General features: G+C 39.9%; 1 protein-coding gene across 1 annotated transcript; it reads right to left on the reverse strand.

Annotated features, from left to right (window-relative positions):
- Positions 1-13,006: 13,006 nt before the first annotated feature.
- On the reverse strand, positions 13,007-13,948 carry LOC134818647 (uncharacterized). The gene has a single exon (XM_063828285.1). It carries the CDS (start codon positions 13,946-13,948, stop codon positions 13,007-13,009), a length of 942 nt encoding a protein of 313 aa, XP_063684355.1.
- Positions 13,949-17,120: the final 3,172 nt, after the last annotated feature.

Below are 17,120 nucleotides of genomic sequence, written 5' to 3' on the forward strand. Positions count from 1 at the left end.
GGGATCCCAAAATTTCCTACGTCAGATAACTCCACAATTACCACTTTTTTACCACGTTGATTCCCCGCTAATAAGTCAACTTCAGAATGTCGTAGAAGGTTCTAAAAGTTCTATTAGTCATAATAGGTTTAAAAGATTTAGAAGGATTCTCCCAAGTCTCAACTAACACAACATATAATTTACAATGAGCATGATGTCGCGTATGAAAATAAGATGTTTTTTGTCACGTTATTGCAGGGTAAACCAGTGTTTATAAAGAGTCAAACAGAAGCATTTTTAGTGACTTGCACCATGTCCACGTGGTGTTGTATTTAGAAGAATTCTATACAGATTCGAATGACACTATATAAACTAATTTAATGTCGAGCGGTCACGTGATATGTTTGGGCTGATCACGTGGTATGTTGATAAACACATCTGACCCTCCTGATTGGGTGAGAGTCAGAACTTTATCAGCACAAGATTAATAATAAATACACCTGAACTCCATGATTTGCCATAATATACTGAACACTGCAGGAACCAAGCAGAAGCGCACAGTGAGAGGAGGTTCAGACAAGTTGAGATCAGACGAGGGTTACCTTAAAACTGGACCACTTTTATATCTTTAGTAGAGGCACCCGGTTTACTTGCTTAACAGGTAAGAGGTTCAAGATCCCAAGAAACCAATGAGATCTGTTAATTTTATTTCCTGTTTTAGTTATGTGAGTTAAATTTAACTAAATATGTGCATAATGTACGGTTGAAAGAGGAATTTTAGGTTTAACAATTTAACGGATTACTAAAGAGAGATTTGTGAAAGCAATTATCTGGTTCTAATGAAAAATATATGCAGTATGCACACATTTTCTCTGCGCTATAATTTTAATGAGAATAATAATTTAATGACACACATTTCCTTTAGGTCGAAGCTTATTAATACGAAAAAGCAGCTGTTTAGGAGACTAGACAAGATACGAACTCGAAGTAAGGACCTGTTCGGAGTATGAGTTTTTGAAGAATTCTGATCCCGTTTATCGAAAAAACCCGTATAAAGAGCCTGTTAAGTGTTCAATATTGTGCGATGCTGTTGAAGAAAATACATGTCTCCAGATAAATATATACATGTCTCCAGACGTATTTACTATTCGGACTGTGATTGGATAAGACTGGATTTCATTTACAGGTAATATCTCAAGCCTGACCAATGAATAGTGTGCATTTTGTAATCACACAGAATTTATCATCATATTTTAAATTAAATGGAACTAAAACCTACTGCTTATCTTAATCTACCACCATAATGGGACCTGATAAGTGAAAACTGCAGTTGGTAACCCGAACTGAGTCAGAAATTTCACGCAGGTCACTTTAAAACCAGACGTCAGGGAAGTAGTTACCACTACCAGGTTAAACTGACAAATTCTCTCAAAACGATATGTTAAATTTTCAGAGGATTCACTGGAGATAGAGTGGGGGTGACTGCCAGTTCTTCAGAGGTTCAGGTTAGTTTTAGTTATTAGTTATTAGTGCTTTTCAATATAAATAAAAAACGAGGCCTTCGTGTTATGGAGCCAGGAATTGGATAGGCTTTTACCCGTTTAAATACCCAATAAATGCAATAGACTTGAAGTGTTGTATTACTGATCTGTTTAATTACTGTGATAGAGTTAATAGTGTAAAATCCGGATTGGAGTATTATTTATGAGTCGCATTGTTGTAATGTATTCTGGGTAAAATTATCTTTATCCCGGTTGTTGCGACAAGTAAAAATGCTCTTATTAGGGAAAGGAGATTACTCGACGTTTCAATGTAACTACATCGTATTCATGATCTCAAATTATTTGTTATATAGTAGTGTTGAAAGTATTAAAACATGAGTTAATAGTAACATAAGTACACTTGAAACAAGATTGTGAGTCCCCTGCGGGCAGAACATCTGGTTATTCAATGTTTAAATGTAATTTCAGCTCCCTCAATTACCTGTAAACACCGTTCTGATGGGTAAAGTAGATACTTACGCTACAATTTTCATTAGCGAAAGTTGTGCAGTAGCAATTTGAACCGCTTAACACAGTGCATATTGAACATTGATTCATATGATTTCCTGTGTCAAAATTTCACAGTTTTGACAGAATTTGTCGCGAGTGACAAATTATTAAGTTAACTATCGGTGGAATTAGACAGTTACAGAAAGAGTATTGATAAATGAGAAATCACTAATATGTTCTACCGGACATAATATATAAATAGCATAGCAACCAAGTGCGATCCAGGCCTTTCGAATGCTTGAAAAAGGTCAAAATGAACGGGCAAGAGAACAAATTAATATCGATCATATTTCAATTAATTTATGCCCCGGATGAGTAAAGAAAGCAAGTCACATCACACGGAATTACCCAAATCGGGCCACCAGTAGTAACCGAACTGTAAGCTAACTTTAATACAACTCTCATCTTTGCGAGCGAATCATTATTTGCGGTTAACTGCACAATCGACGGTCACTAAAGCCCAGAGAAATGAATGATCTACCATTATATTGAAATAAGTTGAAGTACTAAAGATTTAGATAGGTCTAGCTCTACCAGTACCAGGATCCTTATAAATATATATATATATTATATATATATATATATTTTGTTCAATTCTCTACAGTGATAAAGAACTCAGACAGAAATATCAAAGTGCGATTGCTGAAAGATTATCGGGTAAAACTTATCCAGATGACCCAAATGAGAAAATGAATGAACTTTTTAGTGACATACGTGCGTGTGCTGAAGAAACTATACCACTGAAAGGGAAATCCTCTAAACAAAATTTCTCCAGTGATCTAACAGTAGCTTCATTAGTTGCTAAAAAGCGTGATCAGACTCTGAAGATCAAATCAGCCCCAAATGGTAGTGATGTTAGTGGAGATAGGAGAGAAGTTAGAAAGATTCAGAATAGCATTTCTAAGAGACTTGTGCAAATAAATAACATGAAGGCTGACGCTCTAGCGGAAGAAATAAATAACACTGACGATGCTAGAAAGATGTTTGAAGCTTCAAGATCTTTAGCTGGAATAAGAAAGTCGGGTAACATAGTGGTCAATGATATCAACAACAACCCTATTGGTACTGATTTAGGGAAAGCAAACACAGCGAAATCTTTCTTCGAAAAACAACTAACAGAAGGAGTTGAAGCTGGCCTGCAACCTTTTACCTGCGATCCAAAACCACTTGATAACCCCATCACACCAGTTGAAGTTAAACTGCAAGTAAACTCAAATCAAACCGTGCCAGTGGTCCAGATAATCTCCAGAATGAGCTGATAAAGTACGCCCATCCAATCACTTTTGAGAAGTATGCTGAGGCAATTAACGAGTCATTTAGTGGGAACAAATACATAAGTTCGATAGGACAAGGTATTGTGACTCCTCTACAGAAGCCCGGTAAACCTAAGGGTCCCCTCACAAGCCTTAGACCACTTACACTGTTAAACGGATCGAGGAAGATGCTCACTCAAATTGCCTTAAAACGGGTTGAGAGTAGAATTGACAACTACACCATGCCATGGCAGAGTGCTTACAAGAGAGGTAGGAGCTGCTCTGACATTGTGTGGGCTCAGAGAATGCTCATATCTGTTGTAATGAGGAAGAAATGGACATTTAGCAAAATGAGTATTGATATGAGTAGAGCTTTTGATACCGTGAAAAGGGACACTATCATCAATGTTTTGAAAGATGCTGGTTGTTCGGAGGACGACATTCGTTTAGTTCAATACCTTCTATCGAATACTCTCCTTAGAGTTCGTGTTAACTCCTCACTGTCGGAAGAGTTTGAAAGTTTACTCGGAGCCTTTCAAGGTGACAGTTTATCTGGAAAGCTATTCACACTTATTCTTGCAGCAGCCTTACACCACCTCAGAGCTGTATCTGGGAGACCAAACCCGCCAGTATCAGAACTAGGTTTTCCAACTGAGTGGGAATATTCAGACGATTGTGACTTTGCTGACGAGGACATCGAGAAACTGAGAATTTTCCTTCCTACAGTGAAGGAGATTCTCAAAGACTGGAACCTCCAAGTAAATGAAAGTAAAACTGAATTCAGTACCTTCTACCTAGCGACAAAATCTGATAAAGATACAAACGGTCAGCCATTAGCTAATAACGAACCATGGAGTAGTAACAAGTCACTAGGTTCCTTACTGTGTACTGAGAAGGACATTCAAAGAAGAAGAATCCTAGCTGAGATTGCTTTTAAGAACTTTGAAAAAGTTTGGCTGTCTGGTAAGAAAATATCCCTTGAAAGAAAGCTGAGGTTATACGATGCTCAAGTTGTATCTGTATTGATTTACAACTCAAATAGTTGGAGTCCTAAGAAAGCAACCATGGAGAAAATGGACACACTCCATCGTAGACACCTCAGGTCCATTTTAAACATCAAATGGCCTAAAGGTATGATAAGCAACAGAGCATTGTATGAAAGGTGCAAAGTTGAAAAGTTATCCAAGCGTATTGAACACCAGCGGTGGAAAATGTTTGGACACATTCTCAGGAGTATGGAGAACACCCCAGCCCAAACGGCTCTCTCATTTGCTATTGAATCAGATAATTTATTCATTGGAAGATTGGGGAGACCTAGAATGAACTTGTTATCGGTTTTAAGAAGTGATTTAAATAGTAGAAGTTTGCAAATGGACAACTTGTATGAATTGAACGAAATTAAAGATATAGCTGCATGCAACAGATGTTGGGAAAATCTTTTTCAAGGGTACAGTTTACCGCATTAAGGTATTTTTAAGAATCATTTTTGTCGGTAAGATCCTGTTTTATAATAATAATAATAATATATTTTGTAGCTGTACTCCTACACATTAAAAGTCGGTGTTGATTAGATCTTTGAAATAAGTCTTTGCATCATTTTATTAAACATCGTTATCTGAGATAAAATTGTTCTAAAAGCAACTGGAATATTCACAAATCTTTAAAATAACTTACAAACTAGGAAAGGAAAACAAGTCTTAGGAAGAGAAACAAAACTATGTGACTTAAAACGGTACAAAACTAAAATATACTGAGTAATAATCAAACGAAAAGAATGGCTGCGTACATTTTATCTAATCTATTAAAGATTAGTTTCTCGGAAAAAGCTAGATTTCTCTGAATCAAGCAGTAAAAATATATAAATAGTAATGAATATAACACGTCTCTGATAGCAATATTGTAAACTAAACACGGGTTAATAGGCTGAGATCATGTCAAATAAAATAAATAAACTAAACACTAAGCTCCAGCGGATTTAAAAAGGATGTGGTTACTATCGAGGGTGTTCATACCCCCATATATATATATATCTTACTTCGCAACACAGTGTAACCATATTTAGCATATTGGACTAAAGTGGTTTTGACATTGGATGAAACACATCGTGAAGTTTGGCTGCCTTTTTGGGCGAAACTAATGCAATATATTTTTTGGTGTGAGTGAGAATCTCACTGTGAGATCAAGTGAAACAGGACAATATTAATTGTTTTACGATTTCAGACCGGGCAATTTCCCATATTGTCGTCCGGTTGCTGGTCTCAGTAACACATAATGCACATAATGTAATGGGCATAAATCAAAACGCTGAATGTACTTTTCTCCGGTTCTTTTCAGTCTCTGACGAATCAACAATGTTTATGCCATACCACACTTAGGTGTTTTGGTTTTTTTTCGGCTGAAATCAGTCAAAACGATCAAATTAAATGAAACCAACTGCCAACATCTACGGTCTACGCCACGAGGCCGAGGGCTAAACTTAACGCCTTGAACAGATGAACAAAAGTGGACTGTGGTCAACAATCGTGGTCGTTTTTCTGAGTATGATATAATATTAAAGAATTGACAAAAACGTGAGACGTCTAGAATGTTCAGCATGGACAAAACCCACATGATTAAATGGATTGCTTTGTTTCTGCTCATTGATTTATAAACCCCGCTAAATTATATTGCTCCACAGAAAAGCTAAAAAGAGAAGTGGTAAAATTTAATTAATATAAGTCTGGGTTTAAAGTCTGGATAAACTGTAGCTTGAACTGACCTCCCATCTTCAATTCTTTTATAGTCCATGTAGCCGTCAGCGAGGATATTTTCCGGGCTCCCATGGTTAAGAAGTAGGCACATAATCGACGTTAAAATGCACAAATTAAATTCATAGGTTACGTCTGTGAAAAGGTGGTCACTAAAAGCTCGAAGCTGTTTTAGAACTCTATTAAAAGCTGGAAAATTAGATGCCAGTCGCTGGGTTTACGAAGGTGTGGTATATTACAGGTTGCAGTTCACTGTCTACATGATAGGAAAGGGAGATTTTCTACGATCACGGTCAATCCAATTTGAAACGCGTATTTCACCGCGGATTCTCTTCATTCCATTTCTTCATCCCAGCTTAGCATCAAATCTATTTGTGCAAATATGTTTGGAATGAACCAACGTGATTTTTTCAGTATTTTGCGTACCTACAACTTGTAAAAATCCTGTGTCACAGAGAGAGAAAACAATCCTAGTTACATAGTTAGACTTGATAGTTCGATATTACCTGAGGACCTACAGCTTCACTGTTAAGGCCTGCCCACACTACGCCTCTATTCCCCGAATGTCTGCCCACACTACGCCATGTTTTGACGGGCCACATGGCGTGGGTCAAAAAACCGGATTCACACAACGAGGCGCGTAGTGTGGGCAGAGCTCCTGCCAGTTGGCGTGGAAACTCTCGGGGAATTCTGGCAAGGATTTTAAAAATCCATGCCTCTATTCCCCGAGAGTTTCCACGCCAACATGGCGTAGTGTGGGCAGACATTCGGGGAATAGAGGCGTAGTGTGGGGCGTGGGCAGACCCTTAGTGAGTCACCAACACTACTGACCTAAAAGATCCGGTATATAGTGAGTCCGGCCTCACCCTGGGAGTCCGGCCTCACCCTGGGAGTCCGGCCTCACCCTGGGAGTCCGGCCTCACCCTGGGAGTTCGCACAGGATGTCGCCAGTTTTATTTCTCCAGGAAACTTCACCCAAATAAACAAAACAGACCCTCAGCTCTGTTTCATACATGCAAAAGTAAATAGAAGGTCTATACTTTATAATGAACTATACCCTTTAGTTGTACCTACACAAGGGTATACTTATGACTTGCTTATGTTGGCTCTGAAAGTTATTTGTTTTGCTACGTATCCGAAAAATACTTGACGATCATAAAAACTGTAGATTGGTTATTGCAATCGGTATTGGAAACATCGAAGAAATTGTTAAACTTTATCAATATCCCCCGACATCGCCTACGTGGGAGGTAAGTTAGTTCATAGTTGCACTACAAAAATCAAACATCATATATGATATAATATACAAGATACGCGACGTGTTCAATGTTCATATACTGTGGCAGGAACTCTGGCGATATCGTGTAACCAATGAATTCTTTAATTCGATTCTAACGGCCCTGGTTAACTGAACTTCGTGGTAGATAGGAGATTTAGGATTATACTGACTATTCCTTTTCCCGTCAACTTTTACAGAGGGTGAGAGGGTGGGAAAGGGGTCGGGGCCGGTGTCCAGAAAACGTAGAGGCTTGGAAATATTGCCCTGTTCAGCGGATGGTTTGGAACATAAATTAATGTACAATGATTCAAAAGTGTTGCAAAGGTCATAAAACAGCTTAATTAGGCCAATAGCGGATGTAACTCTAACAGTAACGCATGTATTCTGCAGCTACACCTACTCTAGTTTTTGTAGTCAATAACTAAGCTAGCTCAGAAAACTTAAGGTTAATAAAGACAAGAGTAGTTCAATAACATGGCGCTGCTGTTGCGAAGCAATCAGTTGTACCTACTACAATATCATCAGACAAGTGGACAATCCCATTAGATCAGGAGCGCACATTCCCCAATTTCGGGGGCCTATAATACTGTGTCACAATTTGGCCCCATCAAATTTCAAAGAAGTATAAGGCCAGAGTCGAAAGGTAAATTGGATTGCATTATTTGAGCGTGACTGGTTAGCGGGTAAATTGAACTTTTATTGGTGTAATGGGTGTTTTAGAAATGCGAAACGCCCTTGCAGTGAACGCCCCTGAAGTGACGCAGAAGGAACTTGAAGTGACGCAGAAGGACCTTGAAGTGACACGGAACACCCTGCATGCAGTTACACCCCTGAAGTTACGCAGTTCTGTACCTACTCTTGATTACTCCCTACTAAAATGAATCATGTTATCGATCATTGTAAATGTAGGGCGTCATCCCTGATCTAAATCCCTTTCTGGAATGCGAATCATCGGAAATTTGATCTTGAAAAAATTCCAAACTGTGTTCAGTTATCAGGTTATAATTTCAAAAATCGAAGCTCTGTAACATGAATTCACGATTTAATTATTACGTATTTCTGTATTATTCACACAACAGCAGCGAGACACTTCTGTTTTTAGACTTGACAGTGTTTAGAGATAACCGAATGATATGTAGCGACAAATCAAATAAACAGGTTTACTTTCCACTGCTTCAATGTTATGGTATCACGGTTCAACTCAACTTTTATCAATTATCAGCATCAGTGATTAGGTCACAACTAAGAACACTGATCACCTGATTCTCATCCTGTTTTAGTGACTACATCATCTCTGATCATAACGACATTAAATTAGTCCAATATGTAGTGTGACCGCATCAGAGGACCGGTGTGAGAGGGTCTGTGTGTAACACTTAATAATATTTGTTTGGAATGTTCTAGCGTGATTTACTTCTCTTTTCTCTTCCTACTCTCCCTTGTTTGCCTTCTTGCTTTGCTATCGTGTATTCGTGTGTAGTACTAGTATTGGGAGAATTAATGACATTATTCTACAATGTTTTCATGATTGAATTGTGTTATCAAACGGCAAAACATCATGGTTCGCCATATGATAACAAATCTTATTCGACCAAAATACTTTTGATTTTGAAATCCAATCAGTGTGCTCTCCAAAGCTAATCTAACGGCATGCATCACATTGAACCCCCGGTCCCTCAGAGGCATTTGTCCGATCGCACGTCTACAGAAAAAAAGGTGCATTGCAGAAGCAGCTCTCTCGTGACAGACAATCCTTGAGAGCTCGTTCCTGCAGCTACGTAAAGACGCTCCAAACCGTATACCCAGCGCAAAAGAATCTGCTCAGAAAACATAGAGACCTAACACGCCTATAATGCTCAAGAAAACGCCCAAAGCCTAAAACTCGTTATTAAGATATTTGTTTATCTATACTTGTAAACCAGTTTTATTTCAGTATCCAAAATTTATTTATCATCATTATATTGTAAAACCATTATTCATTAAATCAATTAAGCATCAAATTTAAATTTCCGACTTTTAACTACAGTCCAAAGTATCTTAACAGATAATTTTCAAAAATCTTGTACTGCGGCAATGAAATCACGGCCCGTATATTACATATTCTCAACATTTGTTGCATTAATGTAGTCTTAAACGAGCTATTGTTGTCTTATGTTTGTCTTAAATCGTTTGTTTGTTTAATGTTTGTCTTAATGTTGTCTAATTGAGTTTGTGTCATTAAAAATAGACAAAAAAAAAAAAAAATTTAAAAAAAAAAAAAAAAAACATTTTTAATGATTATCTTAATGTTGTCTTAATGTTGTTCTTAATATTTTATCTATTTTGTTCTATCGTGTTTGTTTGTCTTATTGTTGTCTTTATTTTGTCCCTTATTGTGTCTTATTGGTTGCCTGTAATTGTTGTCTTAATGTTGCCCTTAATGTTGTACTTAATGTTTGCCTTTAATGGGGTTGGTTAGGGCCCCTTAATTGTTGCCTTAATGTTGGTCTTAATGTGTCTTATCGTTTGTTGTCTTATTGTGTTTGAAGTTTCCAACTGGAGATAAAGATAAAATCACTTACTCTCTCTACACACAGGTTTCCGCTCAAAGTTGAAGACTCTAGCATCTCTCCTGGAGCAGTTCGCCTTGAACTCCCATGTAACTGTGAATCCCCAAACTCTTGGATCTGAAATGGAACGTTATGCAGTACTTCGACAATATATTGTTGCACTTTAAACACAGCGTTGAGGTATATTGTAAACACTTATAAAGAGATCAATGAGTTGAGTATATCAATTGTTAGTAAAACTGTTAAAGTTAGACTGTGTGAGCATAACATTTGTTAGTGTTACTGTAAAAGTGAGACTGTGGGCCAAAATTGGCACAATCGTTGCTACTTATTCGTGGAACAGGGTTCTAGCTTGTAGCTGTAGCATACTGCATACAGCTTATTTGTATATTGATTCGTATTTAAATTAAATAATGTTGATAGTTTTGGATCGAGAAAAATTGTAAATGCTCTTGAAAAAAGAAGTAAAATCTATGATTAATGCATAATGAATAGGGTGACTAAATACGACAAGAAGAAGAGATGAAGCGTGGTTCTGGGAACATACAGTGCGACAAGTTAAACTAATAATAAGTTTGAAGCATCCCTGGGATCCCTTACCAGCATTCCCTACTGCTCTTAGTATTTTAGAAAAATTAAATTGGATATGAGGATCGGACATTGTTAAATGTTTTTGTTGTGCATTCAACATAATTTTTATCTAAGAACCTTTGGGTCCCCTCCGTTATAAGGATCTAACAGTCCAGAAGATGTGCCAGTTATATTTAAATTATCGCCTAGCGGTCTATAAAATCTGGGACATCAGTTAGATCCAAACAATGAGGCTTCGCTTCTCATCGTTCCATTTAAGCACGCCGAGCCGGGGAAGAAGAACGATAGAAATATGGTGCGAAGTGCTCTGACAAAATTACAGCCCCGATTCTGATAAAGACAGCAGTCTTATAAAGTTAGAAGAAAAACATAAAGCGTTTACACAGATTACACACTTTAAATGACTGGCCTCTTCCAAAAGCACTGAAATGTTCACAGCAATAGCCAATAGTACAGACTGACCAATACTGAAGGCCAGTGAACAAGGAGTTACATCATTTTTACAACTCACATCTAAACCAAACTATATGTAGACTTACCAGGACCACTTCCAGTACCGGAGATAACAACACAGATCAGTATCGATAGGAGCAAGAGGACACATATTGCAATCATTTGTAGACGGAACCGGAGGTCAAACTAGATAATGTGGAAAGTAATTAAGAAAGAAGTCCTGTGGCATAAGTGCGTTACAAACCACGCGGTCGCCTCTTCCACAGTACGCCTCTTCCGCTGTGAGATCCCCCAAGGGCCCACGTGTTGCGCGCAGTAGTTTTCCAAGTATAATAATTATCAATTATCATGTTTCGATGAGACCCCTCTACAGTTAAAAGTACTGACAAAAGTACTGATAAAAGTTTGGAATTTCTTATCGATTTAATTTGAACTTTGACTAATGTGAAATGGTGAATCGTTCCTTTTATTATTCTATAATCGTTAATAATATTGTTATTACTTTATTATAATATAATAGTTCCTTTCATTATTCCTAGAGAGATAAGGATTCACGGTCAATTTCATGACTGGTATTCCGTATCGTAACTATAATATATTAATCTTGTTTGCAGTTTGCTATACAAAACCTAGAGATTAAAAAGATATTGACTGGCATGAATGTTTCAAACTATACATGCTATACATGCTATAGTCGATTGTAGATAAATAGTCTGATTTTAATAGTCTGATTTTAATCTGCGGATGTATTGATGAAAGAATGTCTGCTAAAGTTTACATGACGAGACAAATTTCGGCACTGATAACTAAATTCCAACATCCGATATGATCGGCTTGTGTCATTATGTAATTAATTATGTGGGCATCAAATATATTCACATTATAACCAGATCTGGTGCAGGAAAAGATCATAATTTTTTTGCCTTGCTGTAAATATGCAGCATGATATTTGTTTAACTTCTTATTTTTTCAGTCTTACCACGGGATAAACCCAAATATATCATTTTTTAATTGGTCATTTGCATTATTTCCGTGAATCGGTTGATTAGGTCAGACTCTTTTCCTAATCCAATTACAACCCAGCTACGCTGAGAATTTTACAACAATCCGAGATCATAAGCATCTTAGGGCAAATAATTTTATACGAAAATAAATGATTCTGATTTCTGATTTCTTATCAGGAGCTCCACACTAAATCCACAAGCAGTACTCCAAACCCTGAAACTGTCTTTCTCTGAAACACAGCTGTAAAAGTCACGTGCTATTAATAGTCACGTGATGTGCTGGATAGACCACGTGACGCTGGTCTGATCAGCCCGTTAATTAAAGCAGGCGCTGTGATCGTAGTTACCATGACGACTGTTATAGTTACCATGACAACCGTTCCTAGTTACCGTGTAGACACGTTGCCGGGGTCGGTTCTGTTGCTTTAGTTAAACTGATACATATACCCACTATAATATAGTATAGGTAACTCGGTAATCTGCCGATGCACATCTGGGGCACACCTCGGGCACACCTGGGGCACAAACTCGGGCACACCTGGGGCACACCTCGGGCACACCTGGGGCACAAAGCGCACCTCGGGCACACCTCGGGCAGAACCACCTGGGGCACACCTCGGGCACACCTCGGGCACATCTCGGGCACATCTCGGGCAAAATTCGGGCATGGTAATTGGGGAACCTTGGGAAAAGAACCTGGGCACACCCGGGGCACATCTCGGGCACATCTCGGGCACATCTCGGGCACACCTCGGGCAAAACCACCTGGGGCACATCTCAGGCACACCTGGGGCACATCTCGGGCACACCTCGGGCAAAACCACCTGGGGCACGGTCATTCGGGCAATGAATTATGGCTGGGCTACTAACCTCAATGATATCATTTATTACCTAATTATATTTGCGATAGTATTATACTAGTATTATACTATCGCAATATAATATATATGAGCAATATAATTTTCAGAGACACATATCTAATATCTATTTATTTACGAACAAGTGAAAAACACGATTGAACTGAACATAATAATTTCATTAAACTGTAAGCAATATATTACATAATCAATCGGTATATTTACAAAACTATTAAACACATTCTAATCAAAAATTCTACGCATCAACTGCGGGAGCTCCTGGTTAAAATATCTTCTGACGGAAGGGCCGGAGCGGGTCAGGTGGTTCCTTCTCAGCCAGATGAATTCAGCGAGGGCGATGTAGAGGGCTGAGGTGTCTCTTCGCGTCCTGCCGTGTCCTCGTAGCATGTGCCTCTTGGCGTGAAACCACATGCCCTCACATGTATTCGTATGAACACCGGTGACGGGGTCGACGAAGCCTCTGCTGTGGTTTACGACCAAGTGGGTGTAGCCGTGGTGTCGGAGGGCGTTGTACCCCTTCCACTTGTCGGTAAGGATGATGGTCCCAGGAGCGACGTGTTGCTTGATTAGACGAAGAAGAGTGTGGTGGTTCCGTTTGTTGTCTGTGCACTCCACCAAGAAGCATTCGCCGGTAGTTCTGCAGTAGCCTCCAACGATCCACTTCCCGATCACTCGTCGTCCACGGTGGTACTTCCGTTTGCCGAACTTCGACTCGTCGATCTCCACGATGTGCCCGCGTCCTCCAATCTTCCTCGTTGCTCCGTTCTCCAGAAGGTCCTCCACCATACACTGTCGAATAGCTTTGTAAAGGGATCGCACTGTTTTCTCGTTCATCGACAGGATTCTGGCTGCATCAGCAACGCTGGTACCGTTGACGAAGATCCAAAGTAGGTGGAGGAAGTTGATAAAGGTAATGTTGCGGTTGTAGAGGACACTTCCTGCTCTGACAGAGAGGTGGTGCTGACCGCCAGGACAGGACCAACAGTAGCCATCGCTGTACTTTGTGGAGGCGCAGGATCGTAGCTCCATGTAGGTGTGGCACTCTGGACAGAAATGGTTAGGACGTAGGAGTTCCACATCGAGGCAGTACTGTAGAGCTGTGGCTTCTGAAGAGAGGACTCCAGTTCTTCTGAGATCTTCGTAGGAGAGGAAAGTGAGAGCCATATTGAATGATAGTATTAGCTGTTTGCTCATGTTTATATATCTCGACTGGAATTTTGACCGCTTGCTGGGACGTCACAGAAGAGTACCTTATATTTGTCACGATCGCAAGACTTTGTTGTTCTTCTTATCACGTCACATGACTAGATCAAACATTCCGATTACGATGAGGCGAAGGCATTTTGATTTCTTGCCATAGCGTCACGTGAGAGGGGCTGTGAATACTCACCACGTGATCCATGTTACCGTGTTATGGCTACCATCTTGTTGGGCCATGCGATCCATGCGATCAATGCGATCCGAACCGTGAATTAACAAGCTCTGATCCCGAAACCCTCGGGTATAAAGGTTGTTATCGCATAGGTTCCTCATACCAGTTTTCGTTCTACTACCACAACATATCTACTACTATTCATCATGCCTACACGATCCGGACTTCGACTATCCCGACCTATTCCTCCCCCAACTTGCAGTCATTGTGGCGCACGAGGTCACATCAACACAGTGTGTCCACGATCCTCCTACTCTCCTGTTATCCCAGCCCTCACCTGCCCCCACTGCATCCGAACAGTCCGAAGTGGACAGAGTAACGAGCCAGACGGTACGCAGATAGTGGTTACGATAGACCCCTGCGATACACACTCCTCTCCTGTCGTCAGACCGTCTCCCCCTCCCCCTCACACCCCTGCTGCTCCTACAGCACCTGTGGTTCTTCCTCCTCCTCCCCCTCGAGCTGTCGTTCCGGTAACCTCAGCACATGTTCCAGTTCCCGCTCCCGCTCCCGCTCCCGCTCCCGCTCCCGCTCCCGCTCCCGCTCCCGCTCCCGCTCCCGCTCCGGCTCCGGCTACTGTTCCGGCTGCCGCTCCTGGTCCGGCTGCCGCTACAGCTCCCACCGGTCCTGTTCCGGCCCCTTATCCTGGTTCGAGCCGCACCTTCACCATCGACGGAGAAGTTTCAAAATACGACAGGATCCTGGCACGTGTCCGGAATGGTGCTACGAAGAAGGAGGCACTCGCTGCAGAGGGGATATCTGAGTCCTTTTTCGGCAGGAAGCGCTGCATAGCAGAGGCAGCGAGGATTGACCTACCTTCTCTCCGACATGGACTCCTCCAGCTGATAAATCCCACGCTAAAAAACCTTCTACCAGTGGCCAGGGATATCTGCAACCGGAACCAAACTGTGCTTCGCACACTCCACGCTTCAGGAGAAGCACTCCCTCCCAAGAGGATATACTGATTTATTTTGTAGTTACAGTAATACTTATAGTTTTTAATGGTTATGAGATGTTCCGATTGATACTTTAATAATATAATATTGCTTACCTATTAAATTTATTAGATACATTATGAACAGATCAATCGTATTTTTCAATTGCTCGTTAATAATAATAAATACATTTTTTTAATAATAAAATTGTGTCCATGAAAATTATATTGCTCATACATATAGTTTAATACTGTCACCAATATAAGTAATATAAATAATGATATCTATCATCACAGTAATAAATAATAATCCATATTGCCCGAATGACCGTGCCCCAGGTGGTTTTGCCCGAGATGTGCCCCAGGTGTGCCTGAGATGTGCCCCAGGTGTGCCCCAGGTGGTTCTGCCCGAGGTGTGCCCGAGATGTGCCCGAGATGTGCCACGGGTGTGCCCAGGTTCTTTTCCCAAGGTTTCCCAATTACCATGCCCGAGATGTGCCCGAGGTGTGCCCGAGGTGTGCCCGAGGTGTGCCCGAGGTGTGCCCCAGGTGGTTCTGCCCGAGGTGTGCCCGAGGTGTGCTTTGTGCCCCAGGTGTGCCCGAGGTGTGCCCGAGGTGTGCCCGAGTTTGTGCCCCAGGTGTGCCCGAGGTGTGCCCGAGGTGTGCCCGAGTTTGTGCCCCAGGTGTGCCCGAGGTGTGCCCGAGGTGTGCATCGGCAGATTACCGAGTTACCATAGTATATTATACTTATATACATCACCCAATCGCATTTTAATGTGGAGCGCATAATATGTTTGTTTCTGTCGTAAATGTACTATATATTTTTGGTTGGTTGATTTTAAGTTATAACATCGGCACGTTATACACGATTTAATCGCGCAACCCTCGGAAATGATAATACCATCAGCTATATTACTAATATACATAAATCGGGGAAAGTAGAAAATATTTTCTCGAACATTGCATCGATTCCCTCATTAACTGGTGATTCCCACGCGAGAAAGTGCAAGCAAGTAAGTAGGAATAAGTTGGTAGGTGTGTCAGGTTAGCGTGGTTTCCACGACAACCCAATATCAAATACAAACACGGACCTAATGACTTGTCAGTACATGATTATTGTACACTAACTTGCCTCTCTACGGTCTGCCTTTTCATATGTTTTTGTATTTTATTATTGCAGGATTATAAGTCAATCATATATGTCTGCTCTTATTTTAATTTTCAGTTATACTTATCCCATTTATGAAAAGGATGCGATTTTAATATAATTTATAATTTGATAACTCGAATCGAAAGCGTCGGCTTCGGTGATTATGAGGCAGTTAGACGGTATAGATGAATGCTTTTACTAGACTTGATGTACATGATATTGTTGCTCCAACCTTAGGGCGTTGTCATATACACGGTTACCATGGAGCCTGCACCATTTGACAAGAAACTCAACTTTGCCATGAGACGAGAGCGTCCAACAAATACAACCCTGCTATCTATCGTTACAGGTAATTTAAATTATTAGTTAATGAATTTCCTAATTTTACCAATTATTATTAAGGACTATTACTAATCGAATATTCTTTTTCTCCAAAAGTTGATTAATTATGCCGTTATAGATGTGTTTCGATTGATTCATTTCACGAGTCAAACTATCAGCTATAACTTGTAATTGTATTTCAATTTGAAACATTATTTACTAAACATTGTTTATAGTGCCAACTATTTTTTTAAGTAAGCTTTTAAATCATTATACGATTAACTAAATAACTATTTTGTCCGTCAATTTATTAATGTTTTTAATGTCTTTTGAAATATGGCCTGGACGATTGATCTAAATTCATTCGTTACCTCTGATTCTATAAATCATCGAATATTGATCATTATTATGTTATTCTCCTAATCATTTCCAGATCCCGCAGATTTGCTAACTGGTATGAATATCGAGTTTTAGCTGAGCTGAACTTTATTTTATACGCT

This window comes from Bolinopsis microptera, chromosome 7, assembly GCF_026151205.1.
Source record: "Bolinopsis microptera isolate Bmic1 chromosome 7, MBARI_Bmic_1.0, whole genome shotgun sequence".
Taxonomy (NCBI): Eukaryota; Metazoa; Ctenophora; class Tentaculata; order Lobata; family Bolinopsidae; genus Bolinopsis; species Bolinopsis microptera.

Bases quoted from the DNA above. Each gene is read 5' to 3' on its own strand.
- LOC134818647 (XM_063828285.1), bottom strand. From the start codon at position 13,948: ATGGCTCTCACTTTCCTCTCCTACGAAGATCTCAGAAGAACTGGAGTC.